The sequence below is a fragment of the Neolamprologus brichardi genome, chromosome 14 (assembly GCF_056152115.1).
Source record: "Neolamprologus brichardi isolate AB-2024 chromosome 14, ASM5615211v1, whole genome shotgun sequence".
Classification (NCBI taxonomy): Eukaryota; Metazoa; Chordata; class Actinopteri; order Cichliformes; family Cichlidae; genus Neolamprologus; species Neolamprologus brichardi.
This window is the reverse complement of record NC_142117.1, coordinates 25,645,474-25,662,574: the sequence shown is the minus strand read 5'-3', so window position 1 is coordinate 25,662,574 and position 17,101 is coordinate 25,645,474. Positions and strand designations below refer to the sequence as shown.

The window sequence follows — 17,101 nt, the reverse complement described above, 5'->3', positions numbered from 1 at the left end:
TGATTGGTCGACATTTTTTCACCAATAGGAAAGGGTGGGGTTTTTTGGTTTTGTCTTTGCTCACAGGCAGAGAGTGCTTTCGAATGTTTTCCTTATAAAACGCCGGTTTTACCGTTTCTTCCCACAGTAAATATAAACAATGATAATATTCAGGAAAAAAAACAAACATTGCAAATATTTTTGTTATCATAACTCTGGTTTTACGTGGCCTATCAACACAATTGAAAAACTGGTACAAAGTCCACACTTTTTCCGTCAATTGTTCCGTCTGTCCTGCTCACATCTCAAATGGTTCTACATGTTGTCATTAACGTGGCTTCACTCCACATTAGCCACGCCGCTTTGCTAGCTAAAACACTGGTGTCGGCACATAAGGACGCTGTCATAGACTGTCAACCACGTTGATTAGCTGCGTATATACGAATGTGAATCGCATTATTGGCTGGACTATGGGATAAGGTGGCATCGTTTCATTTCAATTCAATTCAGGTTAGATTTTTTTCTGTGCGCAGAGACCGAGATTGTGCACGCGCGCAGCTTAGAGGGAACATTGGCCAGCTACCTACACATTTAATGAGATATCACATTATAACAAAAAGAGGATCACGTTCAACAGCAGGTCTCAGTTATTCTATATAATAAATTAACAATGTTGTAGTAAATGAAACAAACCTGTCAGCACAAATCTTTTTGCTTAAACTGTAAGAAATAAATATAAAAAACTGACAGACAATTCTGGTAGTGTATTGCCCAGACTGCCATGTAATTATGAAGTAGAATGTTTTTGTTTATTCATAGAAAATGTACTATTTTTAGTATTTATTTTACTTTGTACACATATATTGTACAAAGTGAAAAAAATTTGTTCTTTTCAGTCATCTAATTATTCATCTATTACTTTATTACTCTAGCATGAATAGGTGAGGTCTTTATCAGCGTGACATGTTATAAAATTTATTAAATAACAGTTTTCCATAGCTATTTGTGTGGCCAGATTGGAGCTACCCCTGCTTTACTGGGTTGTAAAAGGGTGCTACAAAGGGGACAGAGAGAGCCAGTACCAAGAAAGGAAACCATTAAGTTTTCGAATTTGTCGTCTTTTTCATTAAGTGGCCTGATCAGAAGACCAAGAACACTTTGGAATCACTGGTGTAGAAGATGTTCAGCAGGTTTGGGGAACCAGAATCACACAGACCAGGGCAGGAACTCTGAAGACACAGCCAGGTGGGCAATGAAGAGACGCTCTACTTTTACAAGTCCTCCCACAGACAATGTTGTCTCCCCCCAACATATTATCGAATTTCTTTAACGCTAATATAACATTTTCTTTTCTTTTTAAAAAAAATATGTATATATATATATATATATATATATATATATATACATATTTGTTTTCTTCTACAGTCTACTACACTATATTCCCTGTTCTAATAATCTAATCTAATAATCCAAACCAAATCCAGAAAAAGTTGGGATCTTGTGTAAATTGTAAATAAACAAAATGCAATAATTTGCCAATCTCTGTTTTATTCCCAGTATAACACAGAAAAACATAACAAATTTTTAAATTGAGAAAATGCACTATTGAAAAAAATATATCAACTAATTTTTGATGGAAGCAACCAATCCCAAATAAGTTGGGACAGGCCCATGTTGACTGCATCCCCTCTTCTTCCAACAGCAATGTGTAAACATCCTGGAACTGAGGAGACCAGTTGCTGGGATTTTAACTTGTCTTTGGCCCACAGGAGAGAGTGGCCTTTTTGAATCATGCTAACATATAGTTTCTTCTTGCAAGATAGAGTGTTAACTCACATTTGTGGATGATATGAGAAACTGTGTTCTCTGAGAAAACTTTTGATTATATTGCATACATTGACCATATATTATGGGTGACATATTCAAATTCCACAAAAATTTATGTTGAGCAATATTATTCTTAAATTATTCAACAATGTAGATGCAGAATTTGGCAGTTTGCCATACCCCTGATCGTCTATAGTTCTGAGAAACTCTGTCTCTCTAAGATGTTCTTTTTATAACTAATCAGGTTACTAACCTGCTGCCAGTTAACCTAACTAGTTGCAAAATGTTCCTCCTCCTTTTTTCAGTACCACTTTCTTCTCCAGCCTGATCACGACTTTTTGGGAAATAGGTTTGTATATTAGAATTGGTCAAGAAATAATATTAAACAGTGAATAGAAATTTCAAATCAAACAACTTTAAAATGGTTAACTGATTACTTCTTTTCTTTTCCCATTAGGTGCTGTTTTGTATTTTTTTCTGGCTTTAATAAAATTATGTAACACTTTGGAGCAAACAGACAGAATAGCAAGCCAAAGCTGGAGGCCAAAATGGCAAAGGATTCAACTGCATCTGCATAATTTCCAGGGGAGCTGATATAAGCAGGAATAAATGCCAGCCACACAGCACAGAAGATCAGCATGCTAAAAGTGATAAACTTGGCCTCATTGAAGTTGCCTGGCAACTTGCGTGCCAGAAATGCCAGTACAAAGCAGAGACAGGCCTGGAGACCAATATATCCTAAAACACACCAGAATGCAAGGCTTGATCCTACGCTACACTCCAATATGATCTTTGAGCGTTCGTATTTAGTATTTCGTGAAGGATAAGGGTGTGCATCAATTAGCCAAGCCCCACAAATAACTACTTGAACCAGAGTGCAGCTGAAAATAATGGCCCTCTGCTGCTTGGGTCCCAACCACTTCATGATGTTTTCCCCTGGACGGGTGGCAGTGAAAGCAGCCAGCACCACCAGTGTCTTTCCCAGGATGCAGGAGATGCAAAGTGAAAATGTAATGCTAAAGACAGTGTGACGCAGCATGCAGGACCAAAATGTTGGCTCTCCAATGAAAACCAGAGAACAAAGGAAACACAGTGTTAAAGCAAATAAGATAAAGAAACTAAGTTCTGAGTTATTGATACGGACAATGGCAGTGTTTCTGTGGTAAAAGAACACTGCTAAAACAACTATAGTGAGACAAGCCCCCACCACAGAAGTGACTGTCAGGGCTATACCCAAGGAATCATAGGCCAAAAACTCCACTTTTTTGGAGATACAGGCTGTTCTGTCTTTGTTCGACCAGAAGTCCTCAGGACAAAATGTGCATTCTATTGAATCTGAAAGACAGAGAGTGAAAAAAGCAAGAGTTCATTTAAATATTGCCTAATTGTATCAGAACTTTACATTTAAAATGCTGCGACCTGTAATACTTAGATTTAAACTCACTTGTCTGATTGCTAATCTTGCCATTGTCACATGGTACACAGTCAAAGCAGCAGACAGGCTCCCCACGACGGACAGCCTTCCGGGACCCTGGAAGACAGCTGGCACTGCATACAGACACTGGCACCTGGCAAGGTAGAAAGCATATGAATCCAAACTCTGATGAGTGAAAGAATGTCCTACGAATATAATAGTTAGTTACGGAATTATTTGCTTGGGCCAATGATCATACAAACAATTAAATAAAGGCTAATTGCTTAATCAAATAAGAATCAAAATATGTATTCCTCAAATTCTTCTGTTTTAAGTCAATGTAAATAAATGCCTGGATTTTATAATGCAGGTTATAATGTAGGTTACAATTTGTGTCAGTTTAACCCCTGGAAAACTATGCGCAATATTTTCTCCTTCCTCACTTATTAAATAATAGAACCATACTTTTCCCCCCTTTATTCATTTAGTCAATGTAACCAGGAAAAAAAAATGAAAAAGACTTTGCTGTCATTTGCCCACAGAGAAAGGAGTTACTACCTACAAATTTATTCCCTGTAATATTTATGCATCTATCATCAAAACTGAAAAAAGTTATTGTGGCTTCAAGGTATTTGACTTAGCTGCTTTAAAACAGTCATGATGGAATTTGAATGAAGAATTACAAATGCCTTTGATGAGTTGTGCCGTAAGGATTACAGAGAGGATTGAGTATCAAACATACCTTATCCTTATGTCTCGTTTTGAATACTGACTGTTTACTATCCATGTATGCAAAGGGATGGACATCAGATCCAAACTGTCCTGCACACCTGACTTACCTCCATCTTAACCTACAGAACTTCAACAGTTGACATCTGAAGGTAAAAACACAGTGTGAGCAGCTTGCCTCACTCTGATCCCCTGCCCACATTGTCATGTCCTCCTGGATCACCAGCTCCTCTCCAGCAGGTTTGGTTCCATCAAACAGCCCCACGTTGACAAATTCAATGTTCCCGCTTGTGCCTCGCTGCCAGTTGATAATATCATAATAGGGTATAGAGTCACCCTTCAAGTCAAAGTTTACCTCTTCCCCAGCAATTATAAATTTCACTTCCTGCAGGTAGTACTGGATCTTGAGAAACCATTACATAACATGAAACACTTAAGCAGACATACAGCAGACAAGACTTTAAGTGGTATTAACTAATGGTAAGTATTCTGGACTATACCTGCCAAGGCAGTACATTGTCACTTTGTGCACATGACTGGTTCTTAAAAGGCCCACTGCCTGGTTGACACATGAGAAGGTTGTGCAGGGAATGAGCAATTGCATATACAGCCTTATATACATTATAGGCCACTCTAGGGCTGGATGTATTCAAGTAGGCTGAATGCTGCTTCAGTGGTGACTCTTGCCCTGAGCAAGATGGCAACTGGGAGGCAGAAGACAGTGAAGGACTACAGCCATACAGAGCCTCCCACAGCTCCTTTACCAGCATATTATTGGGATACCTCTGTGGGTTTACTGTTTCCAAGTAGTTGCTGAGTCTTGAGATATAACCTTTTCTGATGCCAAACCCGACTGTACCTCCCAGATAGGGGTAATACTCTTTCCCTGTAAAGACAGATGCTGTGACCCAGGCCTCACTAGCCACCCACTGGATTCCAGTGATGTTCTGCTTCATGTAGTCTCTCAAGAAAGGCGTCATTTCCCCCTCAGCTGAAAATACTACCACCACTCTTGCCAAAGATCTACGCATTACCTTTTATAAAGGTAATGCATGAGGAAGAAGGAAGGAGTTTGCAAGGAAGAGGGAAGGCAAAATACATCATTTTAAAACATGGCGACAGGAAAAGGAACATTGATATGATTTTAGATTTTTGTAATAATCTCATCTGTTGGCATTTGGGGTTAGATTGACTAAAGGCCTGTGCCAGTCTAAAAACACTATTTTGGGATTAAAAAGCAGCTTTTGTAAGGATTTTTGTTCCTGATATACTACAAGTCAATGTTGTTTTGGTAACTGAATGGCTGGCAATTCTCTTGCAGAGTGCAAAATTTGCTGTCGCAAGTATGTAAACATATCACACCAGTTTGATGTTTGCATATTTCCTTAGTTAAATTGTTTTGTGCCTGATGAAGTTGTGCTGTTGGTAGAAGCATTCATGTATCAGTAGTATACAAAAATGTAACTAGTGTAGTGCCCGAACCTTGGTTCTGTCTACTGATTTTTTCCTTTACAATACGGGTATTTTGAATCAAACTGAGTATTTTAAACTCTCTTTTTACTTTAAATGATCAAACTACATTATATTTGCAAAACTCTTTCAGCATTAGGAATTCAGAAGTTTTCAAGTGAAAAAGGAAAAACAACTTTCTAATAAAAGTCATATCAGGGCTGGTCTCTACCTACCTGCATGATCTCCAGTGCCCTCTGTTGATTGTAGAGCAGAGGAATCATTTCTTGGTATGCCACACACACGCTGGTACCCTGTAGTTCTCTCATTAAGCCTTGCACAGCAAAACGGCCATATTCATGATCTCCTCGCACCACCCCCACCCAAGTCCAGTTAAAGCGTACCAGCAGCTGAGCAATTGCTTTCACCTGGGTTCAACAGAATAAATTCAGCTTACTCAGTTCACTGACATATTTTAATAATTTTATTGAGTCTTAATATGCTATTTAGACTCTGATGTAGTATGTCATTGGAAGACCAAATTAATTAATTACATTACTGGTATTTAGTCTGAATATTTTAAATCTTATTTGTTTACTTAATATTCAGCAGTGTAGTTTCAAAACTACACCACAAAATGCCATGGTTTGTAAATCACTACATTGGTTATACATTTTGGTTATTTTAGTAAGGGAACAACTGAAAATACATAAAGATTCAACATCTATATTTTAAATGATAGAGCACTGACAAATCATTCTGTTTGTTTTGTTTTCAGGCCCTTACCTGATAATCATCATTAGGGATCACCCTGAAAAAGGTAGGGTATTTTGTTCTGTCAGTGAAACATGCACACGAAGAAAAGTAACTGATCTGTGTAAAGCAAAAAAAAAAAAAAAAAGGAGAGGAGAGTATAACAGATCATAATGATGACTTGCAGGTTTGGAGGATTTAGAACTAAAAGAGGCATTATTACCATTGGGATTCGGAATGGCTGGAGGATTCTTGACACCACAATGGACTGAGCAGAACCAGATTCGCCAATTACAGCAAGGAGTGGAGAAGCACCGCTACACATGGGAGAGTCATCTTCACTCATCCCGTTTAGTACAGCCATAGCAGCTCTCTGGCCAGTCAGTGGATATGCACATGAATCAAAGATTTTGTACCCCAGGGTGTAATTGGGCAAAAGCTCCAGATTCTGGTTTACCTCCTCAACTGCCAGCCTCATCGTTTGAGCCCAGCGGAAAGCCCTGGGATCAAATCTGTGGCTCAGAAGACATAAAAATACAATACACATTACACACAACAAGAGTGGAGAAACACGGAAAACAGGGAGCGTTGTTCTGATTTAAAATTAGTAGTAATTTGATTTATAGCTGTCTTGTGCATTAGCACAGTAGATTACTTTTCCCCTGTTTTCTTACTCTCTCTTTCTTACAGCAAGTTAGGCATACTGTCTAAAACTTTAGATAACATTAACACTGAATTGTAGTAAATGGCATGTATAAATACTCCATATAATAATACAGTCCACAGTGCAACAAAATGACACATTATTCAATAAATAATAGATAGACAGAAACAGTGTACTATGCTCACCCATTACACTTCACTGGCGGTGGTTTGTAGGTACAGTTAAGGTCTGGCATTTCTTGGTTATAATGAAGGGGAAAGATTCCTGCAATAATGTAGTCACCCTCAGCTATAAAGCCTGGCTCAAAGCTGTTTTGAAGAATGCACACTTTTCCTGCAGATGTGGCTGAAGAGGTAAAATTAGAGGTTTGTGTGTAAGCTAAGGTAAGTATACCAACATGATAAAGCAAAGGAAGAAAGGTAAGTAGATGCATAGTGTTACACATTCCCACAAAAACAGGAAACGTTTTTAGGCAAGGTTATATACCGTATCTAAAGTCAGTATATGGCCCTCCCATTATCAGTATATCCAATCCAGAGCTAGAGTGTGTGTGGTTTGGTCATCAGCAGCCCCACCTCATTTACTAAAAATGTTTACTGCACTCTGAATGGCATTGTACTGGAGTTAGAATGTATTTTAAATATTTTATTGGGAAAACATACATCAATTAAACATCAATATATTTTAATATATTAAATTATGGTTAGTCTTTAAAGAAAGGAATAATTAATAAAGTTTACTTATGATGACCAGTAAGGTTTTGTTGTGCGTGGCTGTGTGTCATTTTGTCTGTAAACATTTTGATTGAATTTCCATAAATCTTTGTAGGGGGGTGAGGTCATGTTAACATATCCAGCATGATAACATATCCCAAGGTCTATTAGCGATTATAATGCTATATAGAGTGATTTAAAACTATGCTTCTTACTGCCATTGTTTGTATTAACAACATACAGGCATATAAGGAATGATATATGGGAATTCTAAATATCACATTATGTTTGATCTCTGACCTCTTCTTCAAGGTCAAAAAGGTAAAACTTTTTTGACCTTGAACCCTACATAATGTTTATATAGAATTTATATAAACATTATGTAGGACGTTAAGAGTAAATACTGTCCAGACACTGAGTTTCCTTGGAGGAGGTTTGCAATCTAGGAGTGGTTCTTGTTTAACTGAATATTTCCCTGCCCTTTTGCAGGGAAATTTTAGTAGTATAATTACAGTGTGTTATGCTCATTTGTTTTGAGAAGTGAGTTACCATAAGTGTTTGCATTGGAACAGAATATATTTTGTTTTGTCACATGTCAGAGAAGACTTACATAGCAAAGTGATAAACAAAAACAAAGGTGTGCCTCTGGGTCATTTCTAATGCTAGAATTGTCACGGCGAGTGAGATGAGCCGTGTGGAAAATAAAGGAGGATCCAAACGCAGGCACTTGTACAGGTGTGAGGGTGGTTTATTAAACACAAAAAGGAAATGGACAAATGGCGAACGGAGCAAAGACTAAACTGACTACAGAACACAAACCTGGACATGAATGAGAGCGGGCGGAAACAGATGACGGTAGACTGCAGGGAAACACACAGATGAAGCAGGGTGGAAACACAGACGGACCAGCAACTACAAACACAGAAGACACGACTTAAATACACTCAGAAAATCACAGGGAGATTACACACAGGTGGGAGACACAGCTGGGAGTCATTAACGAGACGAGAGGTAAAACTGAACACACTCACATGAGACGCAGACTTTCACAATAAAACAGGAACAAGAAACCATCACACTAAGACGCAGACTCGACATTGAGCAGACACAACCGAAGAACAAATCCTAAACACAAATAAACAGAAACATGAAACTCTTATAATAAACATCATAATCGTCATCATCAACACAACAAGAGAACAAGAAAACAATCCCTGATGGAAAATTAAACCAAAACATTATAAACTCAAAATACTGGGTAGAAACTGACCCAGAACCGTGACAAGAATAACAATTTCTAATGCGGAAAGGATCCATAAACTGCAATATGTAAGTAGTTTTGGTCCTTTACACAACTTTGTTTGTATATTCAAGAAAAAAATCCAAAAATAAACACATTTAATTTGGTTCAAGTAATTTCTGTGCAAAGGTGCCCCAGAGCATATTCAGCAGAAGTAAGATATAAGATGCAAGGTGGGGCACTGTGGCGTGGGTGTGGTCTCTGGCCAGCTGCAGAGGAGGGGTGACGCAGTGAGCTCCCGGGGTGGCACAGGAGTGGGGTGAACAGGTGTGCTGGGATCTGACAGTGATTGTGTCTCTTTATATGTTGGCAGTGACAGTCGGAGGAGGGGAGCGGACATGACAGCAGAGAGAAAGCGGGAGTGTCTGTGTCCCAGTAAACGAACCACAGTATTAAATAAAAGTTCTGCTGTCATCATATTCGCTCCAGCGTAGGTTTCTTGGGTCCAACGTTACAGGCACACACCCTGAAAAGCACAACCAAAGAGCTTGGATTGCATACAGGAAAATTGGTGATGCATATGGATCAGAAATCCCTGACTTCCAATGGTAAAGTCCAAAGTGTCTCAGTGATAACAGGAGAATTAATGGTCAAGATGGATAGCATATCCAGCCTATTCAAAGCAAAACATTAGTGGTATCTGTCCTGAAGATAAAATGCAAAACCCTGAAACCCTCTGGTAGAGGACCAAGCTTGAAAATAAGACACAGACACAACCCAAGGGGGTGAGAGGGATATGTATCCAATTCAGCTCAATTCAGTTAAAATCAATCCAGTTAACTTAAATCCCCTTCAATTAATTTCAGTTCAATGGTGTAAAATATTCCACCAGTGAACCCAAGAGCATTGGAGACATGTTCTCTGGAATGACAAATCATTTGCAGTTTAATGGATGAGTCTAGGTTTGGCTTTTGCTAGGCAAACAGTACTTGTCTGATTGAGTTGAAGAGTTAAAGCTGTTTTAGTTGTATAGAGTGGGACAATATCATATTAAAGCTATGGGATGTCAGTCAAATTAATATTATTAATGTGTGTGTGTGTGTGTGTGTGTGTGTGTGTGTGTGTGTGTGTGTGTGTGTGTGTGTGTGTGTGTGCGTGTGTGCGTGCGTATTTCACCCAATAGCATGCTCTAAATTACCTACTGGTTACCTTAAGTGATGTTTCAGCCCCTTTGTGGGCAGTCCTCTCAGATCTGTGTCCCACAGTATATAACTAAACTGTGTCTGTAAATATCATACTTCTTGTTTTCTTTTTATGTATTTTCTATCATTAAGGTTTTACAGCATTCCTTCAAACCTGAGTTAGCTATGACATTGTTGATTGCATGGCTTTTTATATTTCTTTATCTTATGAACAACAAACATGGCTCAGCTGCTGTTTTGGATAACTGTGTTTTTTGGGGAGAAGAGGATAAAAATAGTCTTTACGAGGATGGAGATGTAGTTATAGGGGGCTTATTTCCTTTACATTACAGTCCTGTGTTTTCTCGTTCAACCTATAAAGAAAAACCAAAAACTAATATGTATAAGTAGTAAGTGATTATTATTCACAGTAGTTAACACACATTTGCTACTGTAACACACAAACTCATTTATGTCTGTTTACGGTTTACATGTGTGTGTTTGTGTGATGTGTATCGTATGATTAATTGTTTCTACACTTCTGTATAGTTTCAGCTCTCGTGCCTTGCGGTGGATGCAGACCATGACTTTCACAATTAAAGAAATCAATGGCCGCAGTGATCTCCTGCCACACCTAAAGCTAGGTTTTCACATCCATGACAGTTGTGATGACATACCTGTGTCTCTGAGAGCTTCTTTGCTGTTGGTTAATGGGCAGCCAGACAGAGGCTTCAGAGCTGAGAGTTTCTACAGAGACCAAGTTCTAAAAAACAATGGCTCTAATGTAGGCTGTGATGCTGTTCGCCGAACTGTGTCTTCAGTAATCATAGGAGATGCTGGCTCTGGGGTGTCTATGGCACTGCTTCGAAGTCTGGGTTGTTTCCATATCCCTCTGGTGAGACAGTCTGACCTGCATCTGCTAGTGCTGAATGTAATACTGCTGTGTTTGTAATTACACCTTTATCAGGTTTGCAGTGTAGATTAACTAATTATATTTTAAGAAATATATAAATACATTCAAATGTAAAAACATTTTCAACTTATCCTTTTTTTTTTAATAATGAGTAGACTTACAGCTTTCTCTTTCTGCATTTTAAATAGTGTGAAAATCCTATATCAGTGGATCATTATGAAGGCAGTGGTATTAGATTGTTGATGCTTGTTTCACAGCCCTTTCAGCAACCCACCATGCTAATGGTTAACTAATGTTTGCTGTAAATCTAGGTGAGCTATTTTGCATCCTGCAGCTGTCTGAGTAACCAAAGGGAGTTCCCTACCTTTATGCGCACCATGCCTAGTGACACCTTCCAGATTAGAGCTCTGGCTCAACTGGTTAGTTATTTTGGCTGGACCTGGGTGGGAGTGATTGGTGTGGAATCTGATTATGCCCATTTTGCCATCCAGCTCTTCCTTCAGGAGTCAGTGCACTATGGTGTGTGTGCTGCCTACACACATTTCTACCCTGTAGTGGTCAGTCAGCAGGCTCTAGATGACCTACTGAATGTCATTCAGGTACCTCTGCATCTATGTTAATATATTTTTATATCTATATATTTGTAGAATTAGTAATAAAACTGACTTGTTTCATATTTATTATATTTAAAATATTAACTTTAAGAAAGAAGAATATTTAAAGAGGACCTAGTTTCTACATACAATCCATTATTTAGGATTTTTACAGTTAATTAAATATTAAATATATCTAAATTTTCCATTATTAGTTTTCATCCTCAAAGGTCATCATTAACTTTTCTGGTGAGTCGGAGATGCAGAGTATTCTGAGAGAGATCATGCGTCGGAACATGACTGGCCTGCAGTGGATTGCAAGTGAGGCATGGGCCACTGCCAAGTCACTCTGGGAAAAGTCTGGAGATCTTCTGATGGGAACATTAGGATTTGCGATCAGGAGAGCTGCCACAATTCCTGGGCTTAAACAACATCTCACCAGTCTTACAGCATCCTCTCTTCATAAATCAGCTTTCCTGGCAGAATTTTGGGAAGAGACTTTTGACTGTCGACTAAATGGGTCACTGAATACCCATTCTCATGGCTCTGACAATTTATTTGACAGACAGCCATGTAAAGGGACAGAGGATTTAAATGATGTTTACTCTCCTTATTCTGATGTGACACAGCTGAGAGTGTCATATAATATCTACAAGGCTGTGTACCTAGTTGCCTATGCCCTACAAGATTTGAGTAATTGCAAAGTAGGAAAGGGGCCTTTTCTTAATGGCACCTGTGCAGACCCCAAACATTTTAAACCGTGGCAGGTGAGTCAAATTATGGGTTCAGTGTTATCTTAAAATACTGAAGTCTACTGAATGTTTTCTTTAAATAACATTTTATTTCTTTTTGTTACAGCTCATTCACTATATGAAAGGTGCAAATTTCTCAGCACTGGGAGAGAAAGTCAATTTTGATCAAAATGGTGACCCCATTGCTTATTACGATCTAATGAACTGGCAGAGGGCGCCTGATGGCTCTCTTAATTTGGTGAAAGTCGGCTTCTATGATGCCTCATTACCTGGACACAGCCTAGTTATTAATGACTCAGTGATCCAGTGGCCTCTAGGGAAGAAGGTGTGTTCTCCGAAAACAGGCCTGAGACCATGTTCACCTATTAGACTGTTGTATGCACTGTTGATCAAAACATCAACGTATTTGTTCTTATTAGTGTGCAGCATACTTTGTTGTTAACACTAGAACTACCAAGGGGTCATTTTGAAACCCTGGGATTTAAAAATCTAATTATTCTGTTAAATTAACAGCCCATCTTCTCGCATTTGGTGACTTTTCCTCAAGTTGATTTATTACTGGATGAGTGGGATAGTAAAATAAATAAATTATGACCACTTATATCTGGAATGACACCATAGAAATATGTAAAACAACAACCCTGAATGCTGAGTTGCCTAGCAGCATATTTTATTTACAGACATTTAAATATGAAGGCTGCAATAACATGAGCCAAGGCTAGCTAGATCTGATTGACAGATAACTATATCAGGGACTTTTATTAGCTAAAAGGATGGGTTTTCGAGTTGGGTCAGAGTTGGGGAGTGCATGACGGAACAGGAGGAGAAATGGGTTGGTTGTTGGCTGAGCAACAGAGGAGCCATAGCTGAATTGAGCAGAGTCCAGAGTGTAGAGCGCTAATCAGAGACCACAAGAGCCAAATCAGACAGGTTTCAGGCCAGAGGAGCATAGCTGAAGCAGTGAAGCGCTGCATACTCAGCAGACCAGTATGGACACTCAAAGAGAGCCAGGGGCTGAGAATGTAGGCTGTGACAAACTTTCACCATTGTATGTTTACAATAATGAATGTATTGAAGTTATTAATGTTGACCTCATATTAATGACCATAAGTTGCAGTTGAATGCATATACCATAGTAATATATATACATTTGTGAACACCACAAATTATTTACAAAGTTAGCATTTCACTTTATTTCACTTTAATGTAATTCATGACTATGCTGATCTTTTCTTTTTTTAAAGACATAATATAGCTAAAAAAAAACCAAAACAAACATATAGCGCTCATAATAAAAAGTATAATTGGTACCCTTTTATTCGTTGCTTGAAGTTTTGTTAAAACGTTATTATTCAGCTTTTTCCATAATACCTGTAAGCTTGACTTGGGTTTACTTTGTAAATCTATAATGCATATTTATTCTCATATAGAACAAGTTACTTTTGGATTTGTGTATAAAACTAAAATTAGACTCTATAGTTTCTGAGTGATTAAACTCCCTGTCAGGCTATCCAGTCTGTATGCAGCAGCAGCTGTCCACCAGGTACTCGCGTCGTCAGGAGAAAGGGGGAACCCATCTGCTGTTATGACTGTGTCCCCTGTACTGAGGGAGAAGTTAGTAATAAGACTGGTATGTTTTCCTTCTTTATTTTTAATCCAAACATATATTTTTATGTTGGCATTTAAAATTTGGCTTCAATAAAGTAAAAGTTATGTTCTCTGTTCATCACCAGATTCTTTGGAGTGCTCACGCTGTTCAGCAGACACATGGTCCAATACAGCCAGGAACCTCTGTATACCAAGGACTACTGAATATTTATCTTACTATGAGTTTATGGGTATTCTATTATGTGTTGCATCTGTTTTTGGAGCCTGTCTTTCCCTTTTCATCATCACCATATTCATTTCATTTAAAGACACACCACTGGTTCGGGCCAACAACATGGAACTGAGCTTTCTCCTCTTGGCATTCCTTGCCATTTGTTTCCTTGTTGGCTTGCTGTTTATTGGTGTGCCTTCAGACTGGCTTTGCCGTATTAGGTACCCAGCATTTGGGATCAGTTTCGCCCTCTGCATATCATGCCTCCTCGCCAAGACAGCAGTGGTTCTGATGGCGTTTAGATCCACACTACCAAGAAGTAATGTTATGAAATGGTTTGGATCTAACCAGCAGAGAGCAAGTGTGCTTTTAGGAACAGCTGTCCAGGTAGAAATCTTGTCCGCTATCAATATCTATTCATTGTGTCACTTAAAAATGACCATTCTCCTGTTATTTTTGCATTCTTTAAGGTAATAATCTGTTTTATCTGGCTGCTCACTAGTCCACCTCATGCCAACAATAACACAGACTACCACGGGGCTACCATCATTAAGGAGTGTGTCCCCGGTTCAGAGGTCGGCTTCTGGTCTGTTCTTGGATACATTGGCATCCTGGCTTGTGGGTGCCTTCTAATGGCTTTTTTAGCTCGAAACCTGCCTGATAATTTTAATGAGGCAAAGTTCATTGCTTTCAGCATGTTAATATTTTTTGCAGTGTGGATTACTTTTATCCCAGTCTATGTGAGCACAGCTGGAAAATATACAGTAGCGGTTCACATTTTTGCCATTTTAGCTTCAGCTTTTGCACTTCTTTTTTGCATTTTTGTTCCAAAGTGCTATATTATATTGCTAAGACCAGAAAAAAACTGCAAAAAAAAAATGATGCAAAGATGAAACTACATTTTTTGGTGATAAAAAGTGTAATAAATAAGAAATAGATTTTAAACACATAAACCTACGCTTGTGTTGCTAAACCTGGAATTTAAATTAAAAAAACAAAAAAACTAAACAAATTTAAATTCTCTTGCGTCATATGAACAGCATGCAACAATTATACAACCTACAAGCGCTGATCTGTAAGAACTTTCTTATTTGGAGAGTCGATAGACCTGGGTACATGCTTGTTGTAACATCTTTTCTCTGATTGTCAAGTGATAGCCCATAATAAATTTATATCTACTTTTCACTGCCTCTGTCTCCTTATGAATTATTTCTACCTGAACTACTCTGAAGAGATCATATCTTTAATTTTCTATGTCACACTGAATAACCTGGAAGAATAAATATAGAAAATATGTTTTATTGTAAAATGATAATGAGACAGTTTTGGAAGAACTTCCCATTACAGCTTGGTAATTTGGTAACAGTGAGGTAACCGGTGAAATAAATATTTTAATAATAGGCCATTAAATTCAATTACCAAAGCAATAATCAAGGAAAAATATGAATATATTCATAACAATATGGCAGATAGATGATATGGTAGATTGTAGACAAAATTACAAAATCTAATGTAAAATGTAAGGGTAGTCATGTTAGTTTTTACATTTTATTGCTGAAGTCTGTTCTCATATAAGTACTTTGTAAACAACAGAAACAATTGCAAAAACAGTTAATTCTGTTCATCTGGACATAGTGTTTTTTAGGAGAAAACAATTCGTTTACTCATCCAAGTGACTTCTTCAGTCTCAGCTGACTGCAGGACTCCCCAACCTTAAACAGTACCTTTGCACAATGACTGAACTAGCCGACCGAATGAGCGATGGGCTTTGAGGTCAGTTCCTTGATCATTAATATGCAAATTGTCATGACCACTGATCACCCACCATTGATCAATGACCATTGCACAGGGCATATAGCCAGTTTGTTATTACTTAGCTTTGAAATGCAAGAGAAAGACCAAAGACCAAGACAGACTTTTAATTAATTTGAAAGCCTGATGCCTAGCCTTGTACTTTTTATCTGATTTAGTGCTCAGCTCATATAAAATGATTATTGTGGGTGATTTTAACATCCATGTAGATGTTAAAAATGACAGCCTCAACATGGCATTTAATCTGTTATTAGACTCAATTGGCTTCTCTCAAAATGTTAAAGAACCCACCCACCACTTTAATCACACTCTAGATCTTGTTTTAACATGTGGCATAGAAACTGAACATTTAACAGTGTTTCTTGAAAATCCTCTCCTGTCTGATCATTTTCTAATAACATTTATATTTACAATAATTGAGGACACAGCAGTGGGGAATAGACTTCATCACAGTAGATGTCTTTCTGAAAATTCTGTAACTAAGTTTAAGAATATAATCCACACTGTTAGCCTTTGCAGTAATTTCCATAGCTTAGTACTGCAAAATCAACAGTAAAAAACTCTAAAGGATGTTAGCAGTGTAGTACTGTAATTTGCATGTAATTGTGGGAAAATGCCATGAGATTACATTATATTTACGGTAACTCACCGTACTCATGGAAACAGCTGTAAAATACAGCAAATGTAACAATTGGCGATGTTGCTGAGATTATACTATTACACCATCCGGATTTCTGTTGTTTTCTACTGTAGATCTAAGAGTAATTACTTAAATCCTCATTCAGAGTGTATTACTATAAAATGCAATTCACTGTGAAAGTAGAATAACATATAAACTACAATATACAGCATAATTTTCAACTTAAGGAGTAAGTTGCAGCCACACTAAAATTTAATTCCTTGAACTGAATGGAACCTCATATATTAATAAATGTATTTGTTTATTCAAACAATGTGAAACATTATTAATACTATTAATTAATAGTATACTTGTAAGGTTAGTATTGTGATAGAGTCGAGTATATTTTAATTATACTCTTGTAGACATTATGACATTATGCTAGTACAATTATGGTGAACAAAAAGTACATCTAAAAGTTAATTTCAAGAATACTGTTAAGCACTAAAACGGGGGCCAATATAGTCCCAAGAAGCATTATTAGTATACGTACTAGGTAAGGTATACTTGGGAAATATAATTGAAGTATACTTATTTTTTGTATGGCTAGCAACAAAAACGAATGGCTACATTTAGAGTAATGT

The 17,101-nt window shown here is 37.7% G+C and overlaps 2 protein-coding genes across 2 annotated transcripts; one reads left to right on the top strand and one right to left on the bottom strand.

Annotated features, from left to right (window-relative positions):
- Window positions 1-2,239: 2,239 nt before the first annotated feature.
- On the bottom strand, window positions 2,240-7,332 carry LOC102776986 (extracellular calcium-sensing receptor-like). The gene is made up of 10 exons (XM_035909804.2): window positions 7,302-7,332; window positions 7,001-7,160; window positions 6,375-6,663; window positions 6,185-6,271; window positions 5,635-5,826; window positions 4,714-4,983; window positions 4,450-4,653; window positions 4,133-4,352; window positions 3,251-3,367; window positions 2,240-3,141 (listed from the first exon to the last, which is right to left on the bottom strand). The coding sequence occupies exons 1-10, from the start codon at window positions 7,330-7,332 to the stop codon at window positions 2,240-2,242; spliced, it is 2,472 nt and encodes an 823-aa protein (XP_035765697.2).
- A 2,902-nt stretch (window positions 7,333-10,234) lies between these two features.
- On the top strand, window positions 10,235-14,919 carry LOC102777279 (extracellular calcium-sensing receptor-like). The gene is made up of 8 exons (XM_006795495.3): window positions 10,235-10,356; window positions 10,499-10,844; window positions 11,174-11,461; window positions 11,671-12,222; window positions 12,314-12,532; window positions 13,714-13,837; window positions 13,941-14,413; window positions 14,497-14,919. Exons 1-8 carry the CDS (start codon window positions 10,349-10,351, stop codon window positions 14,917-14,919), a joined length of 2,433 nt encoding a protein of 810 aa, XP_006795558.3. The 5' UTR covers window positions 10,235-10,348.
- The last annotated feature ends 2,182 nt before the right edge of the window (window positions 14,920-17,101 follow it).